The sequence below is a fragment of the Macrotis lagotis genome, chromosome X (assembly GCF_037893015.1).
Source record: "Macrotis lagotis isolate mMagLag1 chromosome X, bilby.v1.9.chrom.fasta, whole genome shotgun sequence".
Classification (NCBI taxonomy): Eukaryota; Metazoa; Chordata; class Mammalia; order Peramelemorphia; family Peramelidae; genus Macrotis; species Macrotis lagotis.
Genome location: NC_133666.1, coordinates 684,487,896 through 684,514,711, shown reverse-complemented (window position 1 = coordinate 684,514,711; position 26,816 = coordinate 684,487,896). Strand labels below are relative to the sequence as shown.

The following is a 26,816-nucleotide window of genomic DNA, read 5'->3' as shown; positions in this document are numbered from 1 at the left end:
TAAATGTTTTCTCACAGCTTTTTTCTGATTCTTCTTTCACATGATTAATATAGAAATGCTAAACATGACTGTAAATGTATAACCTCTATCAGATTACTTGCTGTCATGGGGAGGGAGGAAGGAAGGAAGGAAGGGGGTGGAAAATATGGAACTCAAAAGCTTAAAAATGAATGTTGAAAACTCTCAGCATGTTTAAATGGGGAAAAAATAACATTCAAAAATAATTTTTCAAAAGTCCTTAAAAAAAGATTACTTGCTATCTTGGGGAGTGAAGAGGGAAAGAAGGGAGAGAGAAAAATGTGGAACTCAAATTCCTACCCCCCAAAATGAAGACTATCTTTACATGGAATTGGAAAAAAGAAACCTTATTTCATTTGATCCCTTAGCAAACCCCTAAGGACCTGACATAGCAGAATCTGAGATGGTTCTTGAGTCAGAAAACCGTGATGTTTATTATCTATGCGACCTTAGGCAAGTCATCTAACTTCCTGAGTCTCAGTTTCTTCATCTGTTAAAAAAAAAATGGTCCGCTGGCTCTGAATCGAGGATCTGTTGAGAACACTTGATGCTTTTCAACGAGTTTTTAAATAGATTGAGGTTTTTTTTGCCAGATTACATTTTAGATCTGGGAGTGTTCCCCCAAAGAGAATAGACTGACAAGGGGGAAGGGGTGGGGGACCAACTCAAGACTGTACCATACTGACTGCCTCCTTTGAATGTTATGTTTCATTCAAACCCTTCTTGTATGGGGAGATCTACACTGGCCACCATCCTGTCTTGGTACCCACTGGAGCTGAGGACAACTGGACCACCTTGCCTTAGTTCTGACCCCAGCCAGCACAAGAAGTTGGGGCAGAGTTTCTTCCAGAATGGCACCTCTCTTCCTGAACCTCCGGCCTATGGAAACCTCAGGTATTTTTAAGGATCTTTACACAAAGCCCCTCTGCATCTTCCCTCCTCCCTCACACTATTTCGTCTTGCCTCACCTGCATGTTGTATCCCCCTTCTAGGAGCCAAGATCCTTTGGGACACAGATGGTTCTATTTTTTTTTTTTTGTAGCTCTGGTGTCTCGGGTGGCAACCAGCACTTAGTAGATATTCAAGACTAAACTAATCTAAAACGTAGTTGGCATCATAGAATCCCCTCCGTAGGCTCCAAGCTGGTCTGCATTCTACCCTGCCCATCCCACATCCATCCCTCAAATGACACACACTGAGTTCTCTCGTCTCTGTTGTAGCTGGTTCCTACTTCCCTATGTTGAACTCCTTCCCAATTCGAATGCCATCTCCTCTAGGAAGCCCATTCTGATCTGCCCCCTGACACCCCATACTTTTCAAGCAGCTAGTAATGGCCTTATCCCTCAGACTGAGGTACTGGTAAATGTTCAACAACCAGCTCTGTTGGGGAAAAAAAACAAACACAGGGCACATTTTAAAGTTTAATTTACATGATTAACATTTTCTCCATCACTTTTTTAAGTGTAGATAATTAACAAAACAATATAAGTCTTGATTTGCAGTGTTTCTGGATTTCTGAGCCATGTATGTTCGCATCAAAAATTTAACAATCGGGGGTAGCTAGGTGGCACAGTGGATAGAGCACTGGCCCTGGAGTCAGGAGTACCTGAGTTCAAATCCAACCTCAAACACTTAATAATTGCCTAGTTGTATGACTGGGCAAGTCACTTAATCCCATTGCCTTAAATAAATTAAAAAGAAATTAACAATCCATCTCACATCTCTTTTCTTTTTTGGGGGGGGGGGTTGCAAGGCAATGGGGTTAAGTGACTTGCCCAAGGCCACACAGCTAGGTCATTATTAAGTGTCTGAGGCTGGATGTGAACTCAGTTCCTCCTGACTCCAGGGCCACTGCTCTATACTGTACCACCTAGCTGCCCCACGTTTTCATTGGAAATTTAACAATCAACTCTCCCATTAGTGTGAGCTGACACTAGCACACACCGACTCTTAGATCTCCTTCCCATGCTATCTCCCCCTACATAACTATAAAACAATCATAGAATATTTTCTGTGTGAATCTTTTCCTACCAGACTAAGACCCATGAGGGCAGGGACTGTCTTATCTAAACTGTGTCTCATTCCAGTGGCTAGCACTAAGGAAAATGTGAGGTTAATAAATGTTGGCTGATAGATTTATTGATTCGTAAGACCTGGGTTCAAATTCTGATTCTACCCTTTAACTTAATTGTGCCATCCTGAGCCTATCATTTAAACTGATTTCCTCCTCTGGAAAATGGGAATAATAATCTTCGCACTATCTGTTAAACAAGGCTGAACTGGTATTGCTATTTTAGAGTCCAAGTGAACTGCCCTGAGGCCTGCAGGTGAAGAACCAGATGAAGAACCAGCACCTGACCCCAGGTGTTCCACCCTTCGGTATACCTGTCTCCATTATACCATACTCCTCTCTAAGGCAGCATGGGTATGATCTCTCCTACATTCACACACAAACACAGAGCATGCAGCTGAAGTATAGAGTACAGGATCCCACTAATCAGTCAGCAAGTAATTATTAAGCATCTACTGTGTACAAAGTGTAAGGGTACAAAGTCAAAAAAAAAAAAACAAAACAAACCAATCCTTCCTCTTGTTCAACAAGGACAAGTTAACGAGGCCTCTGAATTCCCCTTGCAGGGAGTCTTAGTAGGTCCCGGGCGGAGTGGGAATGCTCACATTTTCATGATGGGGAATATAATCTGCCTTTTGGAAACAGGCAATCTCCACGACAGTGGCAAACACCGTGGCTGGCTCTACTGACTGACCTGGAGTTCCACCAGCTACCTCCATTCTTTTACCTTGGCTGGTCCCCAGGCCTGGTAGGGTCTGACCTCTCATTCGTTCTCCTTGGTTATCCTGGCTTCCTTCAACAAGCCTCAGATCCCATCCTCTCTAGGAGGCCTTCTCTTCTCAGGTGACCTTTCCTCTACTGTTCTCTCCTACCTTAGGATAAAAAAAACTTTTCAAGGGAAGAGATTGGATTTTGCCTTTCTTTGCATCCCCAGTTCTTAGCAGTGCTTGAATGAGAAGAGCTAGATAAAACCTGTTGATGGAATGATGGGCCTTCCTCTGGATTAACTCACTTCTTTGGATCTGTGGGTCTAGGGCAAGCTGCGCCTAAGACCATTATTCATGTTGGTGTCTCTGTTTGGGGAAGCTGGTGAACAAGCCCTCTTTCCTGAAGTTTGGTCTGGGTTCAGCCAAGAATTCTTTGGAAGCAGCACCTGTTCTCCAATGACTTCCTGACTCTGAAAGGTCTCCAGATGGCCAGCTGCTTCCTCCTGAGATGCTGCCCCTTGGTGACAAGTACCTCTAAGCAAAAGTTCAAGTTGATTCAATAAATATTTGTTAAACACCTACCGTGTGTACCAGAGCACTCTACCAGGTTTGGAGATTCAAGGACAAAAAGAAAAAATCAGAAGAAATTTACTTTCTCCAGGTCTCTTGGCCTCCTTGTACCATAAATCACAAGAGTATAAAATTTAGTACAAAGGTTTCCCTTGAACTTCATCCAAGGAGTTTTTAAGTGTCAGATCCACAGAGATCTGAAGTCTCATTTTATGCCCTTCATGAAATGGAGCCAAAGAGCATTTATTAAGGAATTACTGTGAAGAAGGCACTAGGTATATGAAGAGACAAAAAAAATGAGGGGACACCCAAAAATGATATCACAAAAAAAGCTTATTTTTAAGCCTCTGGGAAGCAAGATGGTGTGGTGAGATGAGCCGGAGCCAGAAGGTCTGGGTTCAAGGCCTGCTTTGTGTGGTCTCAGAAGAGCCTCTACTTGTCCGTGTTCACAGAGCTAGCCAACAGCCTGAGGTGATGCCAAACACTTTGTAAGTATTATCTCCTCTGACTTCACAGCAGCCCAGGAGGGAGGTGTTATTATAACATGGCTCCAACATTATTTAGCAAAAAATTCTTGAAGCTTATACAAATGAGGTCATTTGAACTGGAGTCTTAATTCTCAATTCCAACATATAGCCTACTAGCCTATGCTAAAACATACATTCTACTGTTCACATCTATAAAAAAAAGTTCTATGTATTGGAGTCAGTTCCTGCCAGCAGCTTTATATTATTTAGATCTTATTAGGAAGATGTGAAGGGTGGGGCATTTCGTTTGAGAAAAGAAAGGGTGGGGGTGGAGGTGGGCTAAGATCTTCAGGTGACTCTGAACAGGAAGATTTGACATCTGATCTAACCACCAATTCCCTCGAAAACATACCTGCCACGTGGTCATTTGGTGTCTGCCTGAGGACCTTCAGTGAGCCCACTCCCCAATATGCCATCCTTTCTGTTGGATTGCTCCGATGGAGAGCAAGCTTTCCCTAGTGGAACTCTGGAGCTGATGGTAGGACTCTTGTTTAGTCTCGCACTCTCCCCATTCCTCCCTCATTCCTACTTTGGAAATAATATGGGAGTTTGTTTTCGAGTCTGATTAATCTCATGGAAAGAATAGGCAATATTCTTGCTCCTTCAGTATTTCCTTCCTTCCAGCTGTGGTAGCAGAAGCCACATTGAAGGCTGGGCCCTGAAGAGGCAAGAAAACTTTACTTAAAAGGAAGTCATAGCTCACAGCTGCTTGGCTGCACTTTGAAAATCAATTCAGAGGTTATTAGGAAGTCCTCAGGAAACCATCCTATCGAAAGAAATCATGACGCTCCTCTCCTCTACGCACTTCTGGCAATAAATAACACAAGGGCTAAGGGCGAGAAATTCTACTAGATACATAGACAATCAATGAACAAGTCCTGCCAATCACTTATCAGCAACTTATTAAACATCTCTTCCTCCAACTCTATTCTCACTGACCAGCACACTCCTAGTAAAGTCCCCTCATTATCACTCCCTCGGTACATTGCAAGACCCTTGTAATGGGTATTCTCATTTCTACTTGCTTTACTTCCAAGGAAAAGTTTCCTACATCAGCCATAATAACTTTCTTAGAGATGTCTCTGGTCATTACTCTTTTCTTCAAAAATCTCTATTGGTGTCTAGTTTCAGAATTAAATTCAAACTCCTTTTCTACCGTTTCAGACTCTCTTCAGTCTGAAACGATTCTCCGTATCATCGTATTCTTCTGCCTGGATGCTAGAGTCCCTCCATCAGCAAGCAGTAAGACCACACTAAGATCAAACTCAGTGTTGGGGTTACAAAGAAAAAGTAAAAAGTCATCCCTATCCTCAAGCTTACATTCTTTTTTCCCTTTTTTAAAAAAGTTTTTGCAAGGCAATGGGGTTAAGTGGCTTGCCCAAGGCCACACAGCTAGGTCATTATTAAGTGTCTGAGGCCAGATTTGAACTCAGGTACTCCTGACTCGAAGGCCAGTGCTCTATCTGCTGTGCCACCTAGCCACCCCCCCAAGCTTACATTATGATGAAAATGGCATGTATACAATATAAGATACATAAAGTAGATGGATGAGAGGTAACTTGAGGGGAAAGATCTAGGTGGGAGTGGTGTGATATCCTGCAGATAACTTGGAGCAGTCCTGAAGGAAGCCGGGGATTTCAGGAGACAAAGGTGGGAGAGAAAGCACTTCAGAAATGGGAAAACAATTAGCTTCACGACAAAGAGACAAAGTGTTGTATGAGAAATACCAAGATCACCATGGCTTGAGTATGAGTAGAGAGAAGAAAATGTATCCACAGGCTGGAAAGTTAGAAAGGGGTTAAGCTGTAAAGACTTGCCCAATGATTTTCCATTTGACTCTAGAGGCACAAGAGAGCCAACGGAGTTTACTGAGTAGAGACCTATGCTTTAGGAAATTCCTTTGGGCAGTAGGATAGAGAATGGGGTAAGGAGAGTTGGAGCAAGGAGATCAACTCAAAAGTTATTCTAGTTCAGGTGAGAGAGGGCCTGAAGTTGGGTGGGAGCCAGACATGGGAGAGGGATTCACACATGAGAGGAGGACTGGCTGTAAAAACAGGGCAGGATTTGTCAACTCACCAGATAGAAGGGGTGAGTGGAGGATGAAACCCAGGTGATGAACCTGGTGAATGGCAGGATGGTAGTGCTCTTCTATCTCAGGGAAATTTGGAAGGGTGGAGGGAAGCATGCTTTGGACATGCTTAATTTGTTGTTGGGAGATTCTAGGGGACATTGTTAGAAATGTCCAGCAGATATTTGGTGATGGGAGTCTAGAGCTGAGGAGAGAGACTTAGATATATCTATCCTGGAATCACAGATAGGGATGATAGTTGAATCCACAGGAATTGACATGGTTGATAAAAGGGGTGGTGTATAGAGGGAAAAGTGAAGAGAGTCCAAGAAAGAGCATATTCATCCAAAGTTCATGGACACGATGTGAGAAAGCAGCAAAGGAGTTTGAGGAGCAGGCAGATAGACCTAGAAAAACTAGCACAAAAAGCTAGACAGATGATCAACAATGTCAAATGCTGCGAAGGAATGGGTGGGAAGAGGCCATTAGATATTACAGTTAAAAACTGCAGCTAAGTGGAGAGGGCAAGCCAACCCAGACTGCCTGCCTCCTGCCTCTATGCCTTTGCTAAAGGTGCTCCCTCTGCCTAGGATGCCCTGTATCCCTTTCTTCCTCCAGGAAGCCTCCCTAACCATCCCTTAGAAGACAGCCATCTTTCCCCTTGGACCTCAAGAGAGCACTTTGCTCTCTAATTCACTTATCATAAAGTTGCGTGTTAGGGTTTGTCTTATAGCCATGGGGACAGGGGCTGTTTTTATCAGATTTTACTTCTGTATTTCTCCCACTTTGGACACTGATGGAAAACTGTGCTACCTCTCAACCATTTCTCACACTTGCTACTCGACTGGGCCATCATTCTTCCCCATCACAGCTACCTCTAGGATCAGTCCTTTTTAAATGTCTCAGACTATAAATGCTCACCATGGACTTCCACTGACCTTGGGGAGGTCCAGGACAACTTGACAACCTGAGCACTGGAATTTTCTACAGGGGGAAAAATTCATCTCAAATGGTTCAATTTTCCTCATCATGGCTCCTGTACATAACTATGAACCCAAGAGAAACATGGGGCAAAAAGGGCACAAAGTGATCATCCAATAAAGTAAAAATTTAATAAAGCCTTTGATCACATCTTAATACATAAGTTAGTTATGAAAAAAAAAATCTTTTTTAGTCATCAGGTGCTAATATTCAAGAATCACGGTTTGTACATTAGCTAAAAAAAAGATTCAGCATTTTTGATAGTGCAATACTTAATTGTTGAAAGTTTTATACAGTTACATGGAACCTTCTCCCTCCCTGACCTGCCTGGCACTCTCATCCCACCCCTCCCATCCTGTTCACTGGAAATGAAAATCAAGATGGCAGATAAGTGGTCTTCCAGTCCTAAAACCAAGTTTGTTTTCAAACTATAAGTCCCCATACCCACACATGCATGATCTTGGAGAAATCTCCATTGGAAAGAAAAGGTGATAGTATCAGGTTGAAATGATGCCATCTTTTCACTTGGTAGGATCAGAAAATTAACAAATGTTAGTAAGCTTTTGGGGGAAAAAAATCTGGCTTTTAAATTTGGCTGTGGATGACACTGCCTCCAAAACAAAGCTCTCTGGTAGCCAAGGTCAAAACACCCATTGGCCAACAACCTCCCAGTTTAGGAGGCCTGGCCGCCTCACTGCTGTGTGAATGGCTCCTCCCTGGTCCAACTCCATACCAGGCAGGACATTGCCACCTGTGATAGATGGGGAGGGAGTTCTGAGTGTTGTGGCTAGGTCAGACTGACAGAGACTCTGGGTAGGTCAAGACCTAGAATGGGGCCTTCTGCTGCCCACTGACCCCGGACCAGTCCAGAGTCCATTGTTCCTCCCAGCTATATGTAAAGAAAAGCATTCTTGTGGTAGTAGGAGAGAGAGACCTCAACATGTTGATGCCTCCAGGCTAAACAGAATCACATTACCCACCAGAGATTGAGTTCCCCTATGCAGATACTGAATTTTTCTGATGCTTCATCAGACAACAGTTTGTGGTGGAGGTTGATCATTTGGGCTGGGTTGGGGCTTCCTGGACCGATCTCTCATTACAGAACAGATGGGAAGGGTGAGCAGGCATGCCCACCTCTGAGCAGGAGCTGGTCCTCAAGGGCAGCTGTTTTTCTGTGTATCTGGGGATGTCAGCAGTGATGGGTAAACCAAACCACAGGGGGAGGACGAGCAGTTCCATCTGCTAAACAGCTCTGCAAGGGAAGAGATGGTGCGAGTATCAACTCTGAAGGATCAGATTCTGATGCTGGAATGGAATTTTAAATTCTGGGGGCATTTCTGTAAAAAGGCAGTAGGCTCAAGTTCTTTCTTTTAATAGGGTGAGAGAGGGACTTCTCAGAGCTAATCACATCATATTGGAGATCATATAGAGCTCAGGGCTTCCCAGCCCTTCTGGATGAATCTGAGCAGCAGCTAACTCCAGAAGTTCCCCAATCACATCATATAGCAAAGTCCATGCTTGGCATGATGTCCTGGAAGCAAGTGGGGTCCTTATGAGTATGGGTGACCACCTTTGGGGCTCAGGCAGTCCCCATGAGCAAGCTGCCTCAATTATTGGCAGAGCAAATGGGTTTGGGTGTCCGCAAGTGGTTGTCTATATCTGCTGGATAGGTGGAGCATCTCTCTGCTTGGTGTGTGATGGCTTAGGACATCATGGCTGCAAAATCTGACCTGAGTGAAGGGTCTGAAGAAACTTGAGGGTACTAGCTCTAACACAGCAGGCTAGGGAGAGCTTGGCTCCTGGGCTGCTCAGGTCCTGATTTTCAGAGCTGGGGGTGTTAAGCAGACCATCTTGCCCAGGAGGCCTTCTAGACACAATGAAACAAAAGAGACAAAACAAAACAAGACAGAAGAAAAGCATATCCAGACACAGCTCAGGTCTCAGGTCAGGGGAGAGTAGGACAAAATGGGTCCGAGTCTACAGCACACTCCAAGCCCACACTAGGAGAATCTCAAGTCTCTTCTTTTGGAGCCCCACCTTTTCAACAAGATGGATAGGATTTATTGGTAAGGGATCACTGGCAGCTTGCTTGCGGCCCTTGGTCATTCCTTCGCTTTTGCTCCAGGTGCCCCCAAGGTACCAGTATCAGACCACGCATAAATGTCCAGGAAGGAGGAGGCCAAGGGGTACCTGTCCAGCCTGGGGGGAAGGCAGGGGAGGGGAGCTGGGGAAGGCTTAGGAGAGCTCAAAGCCAGTGTTCATGCTGATGGCGTAACGAAGCTTCTCCCGCAGGATGCTCTTCTTACTGTAATTGGGCAGTTTGAGTAGGTTGAAGCAGGTGGAAGAGGTGGGCAGGCGACCCCCTGGCTCCTTCTTGCGGATGGTGAAGAAGCCCCTGAGCACGCTGCCCAAAGTGTCTCCCGTGTCCTGTGAAGACACACCACAAGAGACAGGCTATGAACAAGGCCTGCCCCACCTTGTCTGATGGGGCCCAGGCCTCCCTGCTGGCAGGTCACATAGAGCAGGTACATGGCTGCCCGTGTACAAATATACACATGCCTCTCCCTGTGAGATGGCATCACTTTGGCAGAGGCTTCAGGCAGAATGCAGGTGTAACTTTTTTTTTTCTAGCCCTCTCTGAATTTTACTGTTGCCTTGTCTGAAATCAAAACTACTTTTTACTTTGCTTCAACCCCTCATTTTAATATGGCACCTAGAAGGGCTAAGAGGTCCAGGGTTCCCAGGTAATGATGGAACAGGCAGCCAAATGGAACAGTGGCCGGGGGCAGAGTCAGGGAGACCCCAGTTCACAATCTGCCGAGGATGATTAGTATTAGCTGTGTGGTCAATGAGGGAATTGGGTTCAATGGCTTCTCAGCTTTCATCCTGCTTGGCCAGAGCAAGAACTGGGGGTGGAGCTGAGAGGCTTGGCAGCAAAGAAAGACAAATGGCCCCCTTTCTCCTTAGGCCTTCCTGATCCCCATCCTGTTAACATGAAGACCAACCTGGAATGCTACTTCATTTTCTTCACGAGGATACATGACACAGGACAAAGTCTTCAGGTTGGAAACACATGGAACTCTCACCTAACAGGGTCAGGGGTTCCCAGGACCCAGAGGCATAAGGGACCCTCTGAATGCCTAGGCCTAAAGCCTCACAAAAGAGGAACCAAAGGACTGGCCCAAGGTCACACAGTGACTGGGCCAAAATTTCAGCCCTGCTCCTCAGACTCCAAACTGAGCTCCCTAGCCTCAACAGAACAGTTACCTAAACCAGCTTTGACTGCCACATGCTGGAGACCCAATATACTGGATCTTTGTGGGACAGGCTGACAAAGGAGATGCCACCACAGCCTCCAACACTGGCACATCCTGGGGGGAGGCAGGGGGGAAACTTGGCCAAGCCTGGCACCTCTCCTCCTATCTCTGCCCATTTACTGAGGTCTGATCTGATGATTCTGAGTCAGTCAAGGCTCCAATGGAGGATGAAGCTCCACAAGTCCCACCTGGTGGCACTGGTCCCCTGTCCCCACCTCCCCTGCCACCAGTACCTGATCGTCTGACACTTCAACACAGCGGATGGAGAAAGGAGGTTTGAGGTAGGCAAATCCTAAAAGTGGGGGCCTGGAACAGCTGGTCACAAACTGGAACAAAACATAATGTTCAAAGTGGGATTGAGGCTTGACCCAAGTCATATTGTGCCTCTTACAAAAATCAATGTTTTCAAAAGGTATCAGGTCTTTAAATATTGATACATCTGCTTACACGGTAGTCACTTATATCATATATTGTCATCTCTTTTTGGTTCTGCTGTTTCAAGATGGTTTTAAAATTCTAAACCGTGCTCTCAAAAAACAAAAATCAACAATAAAGAATTGAGCCCCAAACAAAATCATAACATTCATACCATGTCCATTTCTATTTAACACATGCACATTGTAACCCAAACTCTATACACTGTCTTTTGAATTCCACCTAGACAGAGGCCAGGATATGGACTAGGTCATCCTCACCAAGGCTTCACATTTCACTAGAATCTGTCATGAGTTTTCCCCTGGAGTAGACATGAATCTTTTGGCTCTTTTTTCCATTTAATACCTGACTAATCTCTAGGATGACACAGAGCTGTGGCAGTGAGACAACTGGGTCAAAGGTACCGGTCCATATGTGAGCAGTGGGAAGAAGCACTAGGAGAACTCCTTGGTGGGAATCAAGCATTCTTCAGTAGGGAGCAGTTTAAAAATCCACACAAGAAAAACAAAATGGATGCACTTATTATGTACTTAGAATATGGATCCCTGAAGCTGCTCCATCAATCCATAAATCTAAGCAAGATCCTAAAGAAGACAAGACATGGGAGTCCAGAAATGAAAGAAAAGGGCATGCTAGACTGATATGGAAAATGACAGGGAACTTCTAAAGATTCTAAAAATTACCTTATGAACACTGGTATTCTCCTGTTAATGCTCAACTGTTCAAATCAAAGCTACAAGTGACCCAAAGGATATCGAAGGGACACACATTGGCAAAGAATCAATGTGGCAGCCTATTAAGCAGTGCCCCACCAACAAGAAGTGGAGAAGGGGGATGCCACTGAGTCAATGTATGATGGACAGGAAAATGAGCTGATGAGGCAAGGATGGAGAGCCTGCCTGCTACTGCTGCTGGGCCAATACCCCACAAATATTAAATATGGAGGAGGGATCCTTCTTTTCATTGATTTTTTTTTTTTAGATTTTTCAAGGCAATGGGGTTGAGTGGCTTGCCCAAGGCCACAGAGCTAGGTAATTATTAAGTGTCTGAGACCAGATTTGAACCCAGGTACTCCTGACTCCAGGGCCAGTGCTTTATCCACTATGCCACCTAGCTGTCCCGGATCCTTCTTTTCAGAAGAATGTGTGATGCCTACATTCAAAATGGAAAGAAATCTAACATTTCAGTTAAATGTTAAAGAAAATGAAGATGTATTTTTCTTCCCATTCAAGTCATAACCCCCTCTGAAATCTGTCTATGAACCCCAGGTTAAGGGCCCTGGTCTAGAGGAAGGTGCTCTCTTTGAGAGAACATATTTTTTAAAAATCCCAGCCAATCTACTGGATTACCACACTTCTTTCTTAACAGAACTGTGGCAGCAGGTCAACTCTGGACCTGCAGCTGTAGAAGGGTGGAGCATTTTTCTTTTGATAAGGTGGCACAAAAAAGCAATGAAGTCAAATAAAGGACATACATCATTAATCAAAATAAAATAAAATAAAAGGCATCTAATAAAAACAAAAAGCAACTAAGTCCCTCTTAAGTCCCAAGGCCATGAATTTTGCTAGTAAGAGGTGATTTGTACATCTAAAGTGGCACCTTATCTGGTCAGAAAGTTCAGGTATTATTCCCAGTCCACACAAAAGGAAACCAGGGTACAGGGCAATGAAGTGACTGCCTAGTAAATCTAAGACAGAAACCCAGCTTCAGAGGCTGATCAAGGACTCTCTACACTCCCACAAAGGCAGAGGCCTCAACAGAATGGGGGGGGGGGGGGGGCAGTCAGACTAGTGGTCCTACAAATCTGAAAATTCCTGAGGTTGGAGGGTCCTGTTTGTTCCCAGGATCCATTTCTGGAGACATTACCCTCACACCGCTAGCTTTCAATCCCTCAAGCCCCACATCCAATAGCTTGGCTATTTCATGAGGACACTATGGCCTTAGCATATGAAGTTACAGAAAAACATCAGTGCCCCAGCATATATCAGAGTTCAAGAGGCAGATGAATTTACCTTCAGAAACATAGCTCTCTCATCTGGGGTAAAATCATTGGCCAGAATGTCCCAAAGCCAAATAATGACTCGATGACTCCCATGAAAACCACCATAGTATACAGTGTGTTTCCTGAAAAATAATATTTTAGAAACTTAGTACAGAATGTATTTAACTGGAGAATTAAGAGATGTATCCCAGGCTTAGTGAACTTTCATTGGTCAGCTTTAACACTGCTGCCCCTTTAAAGCCATATTGCCCAAGGTCAAGTATCGGGGCCTTGCTGCCCACCCCAACAATCCTCCTCCAGGCACCTGGCCATCCACTTTTTTTTTTTTTTTAGGTTTTTGCTAGGCAATGGAGTTAAGTGGTTTGCCCAAGGCCATACAGCTAGGTAATTATTAAGTATATAAGGCCAGATTTGAACTCAGGTACTCCTGACTCCAGGGCCAGTGCTCTATCCACTGCGCCACCTAGCCGCCCCCATCCACTTTCTAAGACCATGCAGATGGCAATCCCTGCCTTACTTTAAATCTTCAAGGTCAATCTCTGCGTTGTCTCCAGAGATCAAGCGCTGCAGCTCAGGGGTGGAAAACATTCGAATCCATTCAGATTTGATAATCGAGCGGAATCCACTAATGAGAGAAGCTGTTTGATTTTTGATTTGAGTATGCATCCGGAAATGGGCCATCAGATGAATGTAGCTAATTCTATTTCAAAGGGAAGAAAGAATGATTCAGGTTAACAAAACAGTTCATTTTTTTTCATTAAATCCTTTAAAAAGTTTATTTACTGACTCAGAATTTCAGAGTTGGGACTTCTGAGCCCTTCTCATGAACAAGAGGATGTCTATATGTTAACTCTGGTAATGCTTTCAGTCACAGGATGCAATACAGAATGTCACATTCACTTTGCCTTTTCTTGAAAAAACAACTAATTTAAATTTTCTTTACTAAGCTCTTGTAACAAACAAGAGATAATGTAGACTTTTCAAAACTGCTTTTAAAAAACAAAATATATTTTCTGATCATGGCTAAGCTACTTCTCGACTACTGCCTTCTACTTCCTATTTGTAAAATAAGGGTTTGGAGAAGATGATTTTAAATAAATTTAAATAAAATTTCAAGAGGTAATTCTCTTGCTTTATTTTAGTCAAAGTATCAAGAATAGTAAGGGAATCAGTGAAAAAAAGTGAAGGAAGCAGGTTCAGATTTCAAACTATAGGTCAAAGTACAAAACAATCTAATACTGGCTAAGAAAGAAAGTGGTAGATCAGTGGAATATATTAGACCCACAATACAATGACCTATTAATCTAGTGTTTGATAGACCAAAAGATCCAACGTTTTCGGGTAAGAATTCAGTATTTGACAAAAATGGCTGGGAAAACTGGAAAGCAGTTTGGCAGAAACTAGATATGGACCAACATCTCACACCATACCAAGAGAAGTCAAAATGGATAAAAGATTTAGATATAAGAGGTGGTATCATAACTAAGTAGGGGAGCATTGGAAAAGTGTATGGATCAATGGAAAAAGGAAGAATTGATAACCAAACATGAGACAGAGAGTATCATAAGATGTAAAATAATTTTGATTATGAAAATTAAAAAGTTTTGCACAAATAAAACTAACGGAATAAAGATTAGAAGGAAACAGAAAAAAAGGGGGGAAATTTATAGCAAGTTTCTCTGATAAGGCTCAATTTCTTAAATATTTGAGAAATGAGTCAAATTTATAAGAATAAAGAGCCATTCCCTAGTTGATAAATGGTCAAAGGACAGGCCTTCTTCAGAAGAAGAAACCAAAGCTATCAAAAATCCCCTGAAAAAGAACATTCTAAATCACTAGGGAATAATCACTAAAACAATTCAGAGATATTCCACCTCATCTTTCAGATTAGCAAACATACTAGACAAGATAAATGACATATTAGATGGGATGAGAAAAACTGGGATACTGATGCATTGTTGGTGGAGCTGTAAACCAGTCCAATCATAACTGTAGAACAACTTGGAACAGTGTTCAAAGGTCTATAAACTGCACATACCCTTTGACTCAGCAATAATACTATGACTAGGTCTGTATCCCAAAGAAATCAAAGAAAAGGGAAAAAACTTATCTGTACAAAAATATTTATAGCCGTTCTTTTGGTGGTGACAAAGATTTGGAAATTTAGGGGAAGTCCATCAATTGGGGAATGGCTGAACAAGTTGAATATATAATTGTGGTGGAATACTGTTGTGCTATAAGAAATGATAAACGGGACTGTTTCATTGAGAAGACTTATATAAAGGGATGTTGAGAGAAGTGAGCAGAATCAGGAGAACACCGTAAACAGAAATTCTGTAATGAAGATTATCTGGGAAAGACTTAAGGGATTCTGACTGAGACAATGAGCTGAGACAATTTCAAAGGAGCTAGGATGAAAAATGTTATCCACTCCTAGAGAGAGAGAAGTGCAGACTGAAGCTTGGCATTTAAATCATTCTTAGGCAAAAGGAATTGAAAATGCAATTAAGTCTTCTAAAGAGGTTAAAGAAGTCACAAGAATCAAGTAAAATCTCTGTTCAGCAGTAACATGGGAGTGATGATTAACCTTAATGGACTTGCTCATACCAACAGGATAACACTCAGGCACAATTCTGGAATATCTGCAACGGAGAATGCCATCTGTATCCTGAGAAAGAATTGTGGAGTTTGAACAAAGACCAAAGACTATTACCTTTAATTAGGAAAAAAAACCCCAAAATCCATTATCTTATTTTGTAATCTTGCTATCTCTTATACTTTATTTCTCTTCCTTAAAATATGATTTTTCTCTCATTGTATTCAACTGAGATAAATGTACACCATGGAAACAATGTAAAGACTGACAGACTGCCTTCGGGGGGGGGGGAGCAAGAATAGGGGAAAAAATTGTAAAGCTCAAAATAAATAAAATCTTTCAAAAATTAAAAATTAAAAAAAAAAACCCTCTGATTTCTCTAACTTCAGCCCAGCCAAGGCCTCATGACCATGTCCTCTAAATTAGTGAATTCCAAAGTAATTGCTTCCATTACCCTCAGAGTTAACCAGGTAGCCTTGGCAATGCTTCTTTAGCCCCATCAGCTCTTTGAGCCTTTGAGTCAGGAAACTGTTTGCTCTTGGTTAAATCAATGCTCCTTTGGTTTCCCTCCCTTACTGAGGGAGGCAGCTGAACCCACGAAACCAAGGTCCTTTACAGCTCTGCCATTCTGAGTCTCTGACTCAAGATATTAAGAAATCATGCTACATTTTCAACTGCCTTTTCCTTAATTGTTGCCTATGACTACTCTTTCAACCAGGCTTATAAAAAATTCTCATCTCACAGAAGTACCAAAGACAAAGGCTATTTCCCAGTTTCAGAGCTAAAGGAAAACCCAGCCATGCCAGGAGTGGACAAGCCACAGAAGGAGGTGATGAGACAGGAGAGATCAGCACTTTCCAGCTCCAAGACAGACACCAAAGGAGCCTTGTCCCACTGTTGCCCACGAGCACTTCCTCTTAAAAATGAGCTCTACTGGGGCAGCTAGGTGGTGCAGTGGATAGAGCACTGGCCCTGGAGTCAGGAGGATCTGAGTTCAAATCTGGCCTCAGACACTTAACAATTACCTAGCTGTGTGGCCTTGGGAAAGCCACTTAACCCCATTTGCCTTGCAAAAAACTAAAAAAAAAAATTAGAAGAGAAACAGATCATAGACCTCTCACACTTTGGGGTAAGAAAAGCATTTTTTAACCAAACGAAATGATTACAAAAGATAAAACAGATAACTTTGATTACTTGAAAAAGCTTCTGCATTGACAACTTTAAATGCATTTAGGATAAGAAAGGAAGTGGTTGGATAGAGTGGTTGGGCAGGAATTTCCTCCCTCCCTCCCGGTCCTGGATTGGGCCCTCCAAGGGACCCCTCTGACCCTGTCTGGATCCTCAGGAGCACCCCAGAACTTATGTAGGGTGTGAAATGAAGCCTGATCCCATGGTGCCACACAATGTGACTGGGTCTCTCCTGCCCTAGTCTCTTCTTCAACAGCCCTGCAGGACCAGGAGATGCAGAAGCTAAGTTTATGTTGAGCCCCCACAGGTTACTCTGGTGGCAAGTCTGAGATAAAGTACAGACTACCCAATCTGCCCAGCCTAAAGCTTGGTGGACTCCAGCTGATGGGCATTACCACTGGAAAGGGTCTGGCAGCAATAAGCAGAGCTTGGCTGAGGCCATCAGACAGAGGGAGATGGAGATAAGAGCCAAGACTGACTCCTGACCATGAGATCAGAAGGCATGAGCATGGCAGCCTCCAAAGACTGACATTCATGATAGATTCCTAAAGCTGGTGATCTGTGAAAATAGTGCATGGCTCTGAGACTCATGGGATCATCTGTGTCTAAGGACTTTGCGGGGAGGGCCTTTCAAACCCCTGCCACAAGTTATGGCACCTGGCTGATCTGTCTCCTCTGAGGTGGCTGGGTCTCTGAATTTATCCATCTGGATCTACAACAGTCACTAAGCCCCTTTGAGCGCTGTGGCCTGGCTGCTTTTGACCTTAGAAGCACTAGTGCAGACAATAAATTGTCAATTCTTGTTTTGCAAATCGAATTCAATGCCATTTCTGCCTTTGGATTGTAATTGATAAATTCCATTACGGTCTTTACGGCCTCTTTCTCCTTCTATCGATCTTAATAAAGCCTCCATGCAAGGCTGCAGAGCTAGAATGAAGCCTTTCCAAGTGATGACCTGAGAAACCCAATTGTGATACTCACTTATTTTCATTTGTCACAGGAATTGTCTTCCCTCCAGGAATCAGTTCATGGCAAACAAGCTGATGAGGAAGAAGATGGCATTGTAATTACTAGAGAGGCACGTTCTGGGTGACGGGGGACTGGGTAAACCCCCAGGATAATTACAGAATGGGGACAGATTGCTTACAACAACTGGCTCTCCCACAAAGCCTCCTACGTGAGCCCAGAGGGTTCTTGCTGAGATGTCCTGAGCCAGTTTGACCTAGCCTAGACAATTAAGGGCAGTGGAAGAGACTAGTGCTAAAGAGTGGAAAGCACTCCTCTTCTTCTGGGGCACAGCCCAGAACCCCCAAAGCAATCCCTGACTTGGTTAGAAAGGTTAGATTCACGGGCAAATGTCCCTACAAATTCAGGAGACCTCACTCCCCAGTTATGAATCTGTCCACAAGTCAAAGAGAACATGGCCAGATCTACTTTCTTGGAGAAAGAACTCGGAGGGTGTGCATGTGTGAGGGTGTATATGTGTGTCTACACAGATCTGAGCGATTACTACACAAGGAGAGAAGGAGAAGATCTCCAAAGGAGCCACAGGGAAAGGGACCACTGTGCCTCCAAGTTTCAGAGTCCTTTCTCTCCTCTTCCTGAGGTGGACAAACATGGCCAGACTTTGAGGGTAGGGTAGTCTCTGGCCCACTTCTGCCCCCTCTAAAAGGCCTATAATCCTGTTTGCAAGAGCCTAATCCTCACCATGGCAACTAACAGCCATGTCAACCAGAGGAGATTATGAATCCAGTCAAGAAACATCAGCAAAGCTGTGTCTGCAGAGGAAGCTTCCCGAGGGGCCACAACAGGACGAGGGGCCTGGGCCCCGGAGATGCTTGGGGAGAGAGAAAGGAGAGGGAGCTCCTCAGGCCCCTCGGAGCCCAGGCTTCTGCAGGGGGCCTGGGACAGACCAAGAGGAATGAGGAGAATCAAGTTGGAAACCAGTAGAGGGAAGGGAATGGGAAGGGAATCACACAGAGGCCCACCTGGCCCATCACATCTTCATCATATGACAGTGTCAAGCCCAGGTCACCAACATCTCCATCGTAGCGCTATGGAAAGAAAGAGATGGGAAAGGGGTCAGGATTGAGAAATTTCATGTCCAAGAGCTGCAGAGCTCTGTTCCCTCCTCCTGATGTGGTCCTTTCATTGTGACATTCAGGGCTGCAAAAAGAGCTATATCTTTACAAGTAGAAACCTCTCCCTTTGAGGTGCTTGGAAGCAGGCTCTGAGACTGCAGTGGCCCCCAAGATGGCCCTTTAATTAACTTAAAGAGAGAATGGGGGCAGTGGAAGGGCCTTTCCACTTGTCTCTAAGCCCACTCCTGCTTCACGGATGCCAAGGGGCTCAGATCATACCCACCTTAATAGAAGTGAGGTTTTTATAGAACTCCGCATCCAAGGAAGGCAGTTCATCCACCGAGCTGTAGAAGATACTGTGATGGTGTCCGAGGAGCTGGCTTAGGAAGAAGGAAGCAAAAGGCACGTCTACCACGATCCCCTGTAATACAAGTGAGAGAGGGAAGCCTTGGGCAGCAGCACATCTTCAGTAGTTCTCAGGTCACCTGGGGAGGGGGGGAGATTGGGGGTGAAGGGAATGGAGCAGTGGACCCTGAGGGAATTTCAGCACGGATGGAAACCCCTTTATATCCACATCTCATCTCTGACTTCCTCTCAGGATGGTAGCCTTAGGACAATCTGGACATGACCCGGGTATGTGGGCTCTGGACACAGGTTTGGCCCTTCTCTACTGCTAATCAGCCACAGCCTAGCTATCTTGTACACCTCATCAGGGGGCGACACTTCTCTGGGAACACACCACCACCTGTCTGAAAGATCTCTGTTGCCCTAGGGGTCCCCTGCTCATTTTAACGCTTCAGAGATTGTTAAGGTCCCATCACTTGCAGCATAGGAATGAGGACATTAAAAAGAAAAAAAATGACATTAAAAAGAAAGCAGACCCAGACCCCACCCCTCCAAGAATACAAGGTAATGGGGTCACTGGCCTGCCAGCATGACCCCAGTTCCAGCCTTCCTCCCTAGTGTCCTGAGCCTTGGGCTAGCGACAGAGTCAAAGGGAAAAGAAGAATGTTCACCCAGTGGTTAATGTAAGGCTGGTACAGTGACAAGAAGAAGATGCCAGGAAAATAGAACTGGACAATGTGGCCATCCCAAGGGAAAGGAGCTGGGGAGCCTGGAGGGAAGTTGGGCTCCATAATGGTCAGTACCAGGAGCACCTTGGAGAGGAAGTCTTTTCTGGACCCCTCCACCTTGAACTTCCTAGCACCTGGAGGCTGGCTGGTGGCCTAGCTGCTCTGGGGGTGGGGGGAAGGCTCAGCCTCCTCTGCTCAGCACCCAAGGGCAGAAGCTGGGGCCATGTTTGGACCCAATGACCTCAACTGGATGGTCTGATGCCATCAGATGGAGGCCAATATGTTCCCCTCCTCACATCCTGCCCCACTCTTTGGGAACCCCAGAATCAACATCCACTTCTCCTGCCAGTGCTAAACATCACTGTTCTCTTAGGCTTGTGATGAAGGGGAAATGACACCACCCCCCCCCAGCCTTGCCCCAGCAATGGCTCAGGTCTGGGCTGAGGACAGCACCAGAGCACAGGCTCCCAGATACTCCTCAGCACTGGGCAGGGTCCTGGGAGGAGGCCCATGGGGCCCAGGCTGTTTCCAATGCTTTCCAGAACAAAACCACCAAGGCTGCCCCACAAGGGGCTCACTACTCAGCCCTGGAGCTCAGGCTGGCCCGCTCCTCTGGGGTTCAGGCTAGCCCCTGTCCCTATCTGACATCTCTCTGGTCCACTGACTCCAAATTCCTGTAGTCTCCCCTGACTGCTTCACAATAGACTTGCAGTTCAAACACAAGAAAGGAAGCTGGAGGGCCATCCCCAGAAACCCAACATGACACCAGAGGATGTAAAGGTCCTGAAGTACTAGAGAGATGAGGCTCTACTGAACCTTCCTCTCAGTCCAGAGAGGCTCACAGTCTAAATAAAATCCTTCTACAAATGAGGAAACTGAGGCTTAAAGAAGTACTCTCCAGGGACCTGGGCTCTACCTGGATATTTTCCACCTTAGAAAAGGATGATCTCATCAGAGCTCACAGGTCTAGAGGAGCCCAAACCCTCACATATTTCAAATGAAAAAAACCAAGGCCCAGAGGGTGCCCAGATTAGAAGGGCACAGAGCCCTGAGACTCACCCTCCCACCATGATCCTCCCTGGGGTCCTGGCCCTGTCCTCCCACTAGGCTCTACCCCTGGTCCTCACATTGCCCTCCTGTCCTGGCTTACCTCATACACAGCTTTGCCCAGCATCTTGCCCACAAATTCAAAGAGTTGCAGGTAGTTCTCATGGATGTAGGAGGTGGGTGATGGGTAGAGTCTTTCGTCCCCACTGGTCGTCTACAAAGTACAGAGAGCCCAGACTGAGTTGGGGGGCTCCTGGAGGCCTCAACCCAGGCCCTCTCCCCTGCCGTGTCCTCCCCTGAAATACCTTGAACAGATTCAACGCAGGGTCAAACACCCTCTTGATGATTTCTTCCAAGAACTCTTTGAACACACCATCCTGGTCGATCCCAGCCTCGTCCACCCCCAGATCATTGACGAACTTCACTCGGATCACCCCCTTCATGGCATTCTGTGAGAGCTGCCGCAGCTGTTCATAGCCATCCTGCCCAGAGCATGAGGACAGCTTATGAGTGGCACCCTGGACTCGACTCTCCAAGTCCTCCCTCCCTCCCACAGGCTGTTTAATGACCTCAAGGCCTTTGCAGGTGCTGCTTTAGGCTGAGATACCCCAGAACAAGCCTCTTCCCAACAAGACTCTGCCCTTGGAGGCCAGGGGGTGGCACAATAAGCAGGTGGGCAAAGGAAAAGGAGATCTGATGAGGGGCAGGGCAGGTCCCTCCCCCACCTGGAACAGACAGCTGTATCTACATGGGCAGGAAGTCTCATAGCAGGATTAGAAACCAGGTCTCCCTGATCTCTTAGTGGAAGGCAGTGCTCTTGCCACTCCCCATGGTGGTGCATGGAGGCAATATGAGGTTTCTCCCCCTGCTCCACCCTTCTGCTCCCCAGGAACAGGCAGCAGCACTTGAAGCAAAACAGAAGGGGGTTTATTCCCAAGCCTCAGTCCCCCCTTTTCTTGTATTTACAAAGCATTTTATGATTTACAAATGTCTCTTTTGATCCTGTGCAGCAGGTTCTACCTTTACCCCATGTTACTGATGAGGAAATTAGGTGAGAGGGTCCCACAGCAACTAGGTGGGGAACCTTGGGCCCAATGCAGGAGCTGTGGTGGAAGGGAAGGATAGGGCAGGGCAGAGTAGAGCAGGGCATGGCATCTGGGTAGGGCAGGGCAGAGTAGGGTAGAGCAGGGCATGGCAAAGCACTGTGGAGTAGGACAGAGTAGGGCAGGGCAGGCAGGGCAGGGCAGCACCTCTTCTACTCAGCACTGGCTCTCATTCTCTGAGTGTCAGAGAGCAAGCCAGGACATGGTGGCTGGGTCATGCCAGCACACCCAGCACCAGAGGACTGGTATATGCTGGTTCAGTAATAGAGCAGCACCAAGGCTGCCAGGGAGTCAGCCTGGGGGAGGGAAGGCTGGGAAAAGGTGTTCTGGAGGAGCCAGCACCTGCACCAGGCCCTGAAGGACTGCAGGCATTCCAGGCAGAGAAATGCAGAGCTAAGGCAAACAGGGGCTGAGAAAGCCCCTACCATAGGGAGCTGAGTGCATCACATCCAAACCCCCAAAAAGGTTTTAGAAAATATTTTTTAAATAGTTAAGTAGATTGGGACCAAATCCTGCAGAGCCTTGAAGACTGGATAAAGGGACTGAAGACATCCCAACGAACAGACCACAGGCACAAGGGAAAATGTGCAGTTTAGGCCGGCTTGCTAGGTCTTGGGCATGGCAGCAAGTCAAGTTAAAGGTCTTTGCAGGGACTCAGAGAAAGCATGAACCGAACACAGTTGTGCCACCTGAGGGTCAAGAACACACTGTTGCTCTGACCACGCAGGGGGACACATGTCGCAGTCTGACCTAGCCAACACACCCCTTCTACCGAGTGACTGGGCTCAGACACCTGGTCACAGATAGATATTATGTGGTTCTAGAGAGAGCTGGTCAGAGCAACATCAAAGGGAGCCTGGGCTGAGGCAAGAGACCCACCTGGCTAGTTCCCAACATCTTAAGACCTCAGATAGTGGCTCCCAGAAAGCCCACCTGGGGTCCACTAGCCCCAAAGTCGTTTTTCTGATGCCCTCACGTATCTGAGCCAAGTCAAAAGCCCAGAGCTACTAATGAGGCAGAAAACAAGGTTCAGACCAGACGGCCGCCACAGAATGACAGCTTCCTCTCCATGTTTAACGGGTCGGCACTCACCTCTAGCATCCGGGATCTACGGATGGTGATGTGCGTGACGTGAGGGGATGCCGAACTGGTCTCCACCAGCCCCAGCTTCTCCTTCTCCTTGATCACCATGTTTCGGAAGAGGAGCACTCTCTGAAACGGGCAAGGGCAGGCAGGGCAGTGAGCTGAGGTGAGCAGATTGGGCCGCCTGTAGCCCCCACCCACATCGGTAGACCTTCTGCCTTCGGCAGGCCGCCCCATGCTCTCTCTCTGTCTCTGGAGCCCTCACCTACCATAGAGTTTCTGGGCCTTAGTAACATTCACTGAACTGAAATGACTTCAACCATCTCCAACTAAACAAGAACTCATTAAGCCCCTATGTAGGCCAGCACTTCCCTCGGCAGGGGGCCTAAAGACAAGATATGAGGGGGTCCGGACCACTGAGGAGTTCATGGTCACAGACAAAGTTGTATAAAACACCTACATAAATTCAAAGTAATTTTGGAGGTGTAAGGGCAGGGAAAGGAGTGTACTTCTAAGTGTAAGGATAAAGGAAGGTCTCTAGGAGGCCAGGAAGCCCAAGGCAAGGAGACAGGGGTTGGAAAGGCCCCTGCTATTGGGAACAACCAGGTCAGCTGAAAGGCAGCAATGGGAGATCAAGTCCAGAAGGAGAGATTGCAGCCAGACCCAAGGGTGTCCACAAGCTCCAGATGTCCCTCCCGCTAGAGCCTACATAGATCAACCTCCTCTAGAGCCCAGGCCTCCCCACTCATCTCCTCTTAGAAGCCCTTCTAAGATGCCTGAGAGAGCCTCGTCTGCCCAACGTGGAAAGCATCAGGAGGATGCTCAGACCTGTCTGGACTGAGCCTCAGGAATGAGGCAAGCCCCTGAGTTCTGCTGCTACTCACGTTTTTGTGGGGAATGACGTGAGGGATGAACTGCAGGATCAGATGGGCTCGCTTCCTGTCTTTCTCCAGTTCCTGGAAAAGCACACTGAGTTTGAGATCCCTTACAAAAAAGAAAATAAGTGAGTGAGATAGGAAAAACCACTTTCTCTAATTAAACAAGACGGCTGGCATCCTAACAATCAGAAGAGGAGTCTGCTGGGTATGGGAAGGGATTCACTACATTAGAGCTGCTTTGGGAGTCACAGGGGACAACCCCGGGGACCCTCCCCACCTTCGGAGGGATGGGATGGGGGGGAGTGGTTATTGCCCCTGACTGAAAAGAGCAGAAACTGGCAGGTTCAAAGAGCACGAGAAAGCCATCTCTGAGGGTCCAGGGGGACACTGGGTCTCATGGCTCGCCTAGGAGAGACCCTCCCCCCCCAGCTCAGGGCCTGGAAGCTCTTCCCCACCCTTGGAGGTGTTCAGGGAAGAGAAAGGGGAGCCCTTGGTGGGGATGGGCTGATAGCGACAGGCTCTGAGGCCCCTCCAACCTGGATGCTGTGAGTCTCGCGTCAACTGAAATGGAACCAGCCCCCTGGCCTGACGCTCCAGAATACCTGGAAGCATCTCATCTGGGATTCAGTCAGGACCTTTATAAGAACAACTGCTTTCCCTAACAGTGTTTGCATGACCTCTCAGAGCCAGAAGGGGTCTTAGAGGATGTCTGTCCCTGTGCAAGCTGTGCAGGAATCCTTGAACCTCAGATCTAGAAGGGAGCTGAGAGATCCCTTAATCCCCATCCATTCACTGCACATGCAGCATCCTGGGAATGTGACTATATCTGGGATAATGGTACACCTGTGAACCTCCCACAGATGAGGGAGGTGGGAGTGACTTCTTCAGTTGCACAGGTAATTGGGGGCTACAATAAGATTAGCATCTAGACCTCCTGTCCACTGGCCCAGCATTCCCCCCCACCCCCAGTAATGATCCTTAACTTGGGATCCCTAAACTTGGATGGGAAAAGAATATATATTTTTATTTATTTTTTTTTTTGCAAGGCAGTAGGGTTAAGTGACTTGCCCAAAGTCACACAAGCTAGGTAGTTATTAAGTATCTGAGGCCAGATTTGAACTTGGGTCCTCCTGACTCCGGGGATGGTGCTCTATCCACTGCACCACCTAGCTGCCCTCCTCTTTATTTCAATAAAATTGATCTCTATCGTTATCTTCTGTATTTGATTTTATGCATTAAAAACTGATTCTGAGGAGTCCCCAGCTTTTACCAGCCTCCCCCCACCCCAGGGTCCAGGACAAAAAAAAGGCTAAGAATACTGCCCAAGCCCTCAACTGCCTCCCTTCTCTCAGCAGAAGTGACAGGACATGCTCTGCCCCACCAGCTCGCTCCATGAGGGCCAGGCAAAGGGTCAGTATGAAGTAGGCCCTGCCTGACGGTCCAGATCCGGTACTGGCCATCTCAAAGTGAGGGGTGGAGGGACCCTGCTGCTTCAAGAAGCTCCTCATCCCAACTGATTCACTCACTTCCGCAGCCAGTGATCATCAGGAGCAAAACGCCGACGGCAATCTCTTTCATACAGCACCATCAGCCACCCGTGAACCGAAAAGAATAACTCCAGGGTCTCTGGCTTGGCATTGTCTGAAGGATAAAGGGGACAGTCTCATTGTCTGTGACTATGCAGGCTATGGTTGGCAGAAACAGAAGGAAGAGCTCTGGTCCTTATCTGATCCCTTCCTACCCCCAATCGGTGCTAAGGGAGACAATCCAAAGCAGAAGCGGAGGACCAGAACCCACCTCCACATCCACCACTTTGAGCTGTCATCGGCCAACAAAGAGAGGTCCTGAAGCAAATGGAGATTTCTAATGGGCTAGAGACAGGCCAGATGTGGGAGGAGAAGGGGGAATGAAAATTCTAGGTCCCATTTTCATTCGGAAGTTAGTTACAAGAATGCTATTAACCCTATAGAAGGCAGAGAATCAGAAGACCTGAGTGTGAATCTTGCCTATTTTACTTACTAGACTGTCCAGTCAATAAGTTCCTTATACTGTGAAAGCCTCAATTTCTTTTTCTGTAAGATGGAGGTCATACTATTTGTTCCACCCCCTCTCATCAAAAGTTGTTGAGGGGAAAGCGTCTTGTAAGCATAAAGTACCACATAAATACTATTATTTTACAAAGGAGGAAACTGAGATCCAGACAGTGACAAGTCTTGCCTATGAACACATCTGGAGTAAGGATTGGGTCCCGTCCTCCCTGTGGAGCCCTCTCTCTCCAACATTAGGGCTGACCCATCTGGTCCCCCAAGGGAGAGGACGAGGCCTCCCTGACTTACAGCAAGGCCTGTCTCCTTACCCAGGAGCCCATCCCAGATCATTTTGAAGATGAAGGTGTTCAGGAAAGATGAGATAGTGACCAGTTCTTCAATCTTGAATGAGATCTGCTCTTCATACACTTCGATGTCATCCAGAATCCTAAATGAAAATGAAAGGGGCTGACGCTGGCCACCGAGAGCATGTCAGAAGTTGGTGAGGAAGAGATTCACTTGTTGTAGGACAAAGAAAAGGCCCAGGATGGGAGAAGGGGGAGGGATATCAGGAACCGACACGGGCCTGAAGAAAATGCCTCCTCCTTTGAGAAGGGGCTACTCAGCTCCCACCCTCCAAGGTGGCCCCACTCACTCGGCCCAGGGCCTGGCATGTATCAGATGCTTAATAAATATCTACTGCCTATTGGTCAGTATTCATTGTAAAGGCAGTTTTTCTGACACTGATCCTAAATCTGTCTCTCTGCAACTCCCAACCTCATCACTCCTAGTTTGGAACCCAAACTAAAATTTCTCTTCCCTGTGACTCCCTTCAGAATCTGTGCCCCGCATCATCTCTCCTCCAGAATCAACATGCCTCATTCCCTCAAGTGAGGCCCCTCTCCCATTCCAGATGCACACCTATGGACAGACTGACATAGCCCAGACTGTCAAGGCCCTACTCAAGAAGTGAATGGAGTCTGAATACAGTCTGACCAGGGGAGAATGCCCATAGGTGATTTTTTTTTTGCTCCCCCCCCCCCC

The 26,816-nt window shown here is 46.3% G+C and overlaps 1 protein-coding gene across 3 annotated transcripts in view; it reads right to left on the bottom strand.

The window, feature by feature from the left end:
- Positions 1-521: 521 nt before the first annotated feature.
- The window catches only part of UBE3B (ubiquitin protein ligase E3B), a 47,883-nt gene continuing 21,588 nt past the window's right edge, over positions 522-26,816 (bottom strand). For all 3 annotated transcript variants that reach the window (XM_074206111.1, XM_074206112.1, XM_074206113.1), the window contains exons 16-28: positions 26,102-26,220; positions 25,272-25,386; positions 23,752-23,851; positions 22,877-22,996; positions 20,987-21,163; positions 20,785-20,895; positions 18,845-18,982; positions 18,469-18,534; positions 17,462-17,520; positions 13,214-13,396; positions 12,707-12,818; positions 10,493-10,585; positions 522-9,369 (exon numbers count right to left, since the gene is read on the bottom strand). In XM_074206111.1, coding sequence (XP_074062212.1) covers positions 9,178-9,369; positions 10,493-10,585; positions 12,707-12,818; positions 13,214-13,396; positions 17,462-17,520; positions 18,469-18,534; positions 18,845-18,982; positions 20,785-20,895; positions 20,987-21,163; positions 22,877-22,996; positions 23,752-23,851; positions 25,272-25,386; positions 26,102-26,220 — 1,585 coding nt within the window. In that variant the 3' untranslated portion in view covers positions 522-9,177. The remainder of the gene's footprint in view (positions 9,370-10,492; positions 10,586-12,706; positions 12,819-13,213; positions 13,397-17,461; positions 17,521-18,468; positions 18,535-18,844; positions 18,983-20,784; positions 20,896-20,986; positions 21,164-22,876; positions 22,997-23,751; positions 23,852-25,271; positions 25,387-26,101; positions 26,221-26,816) is intronic.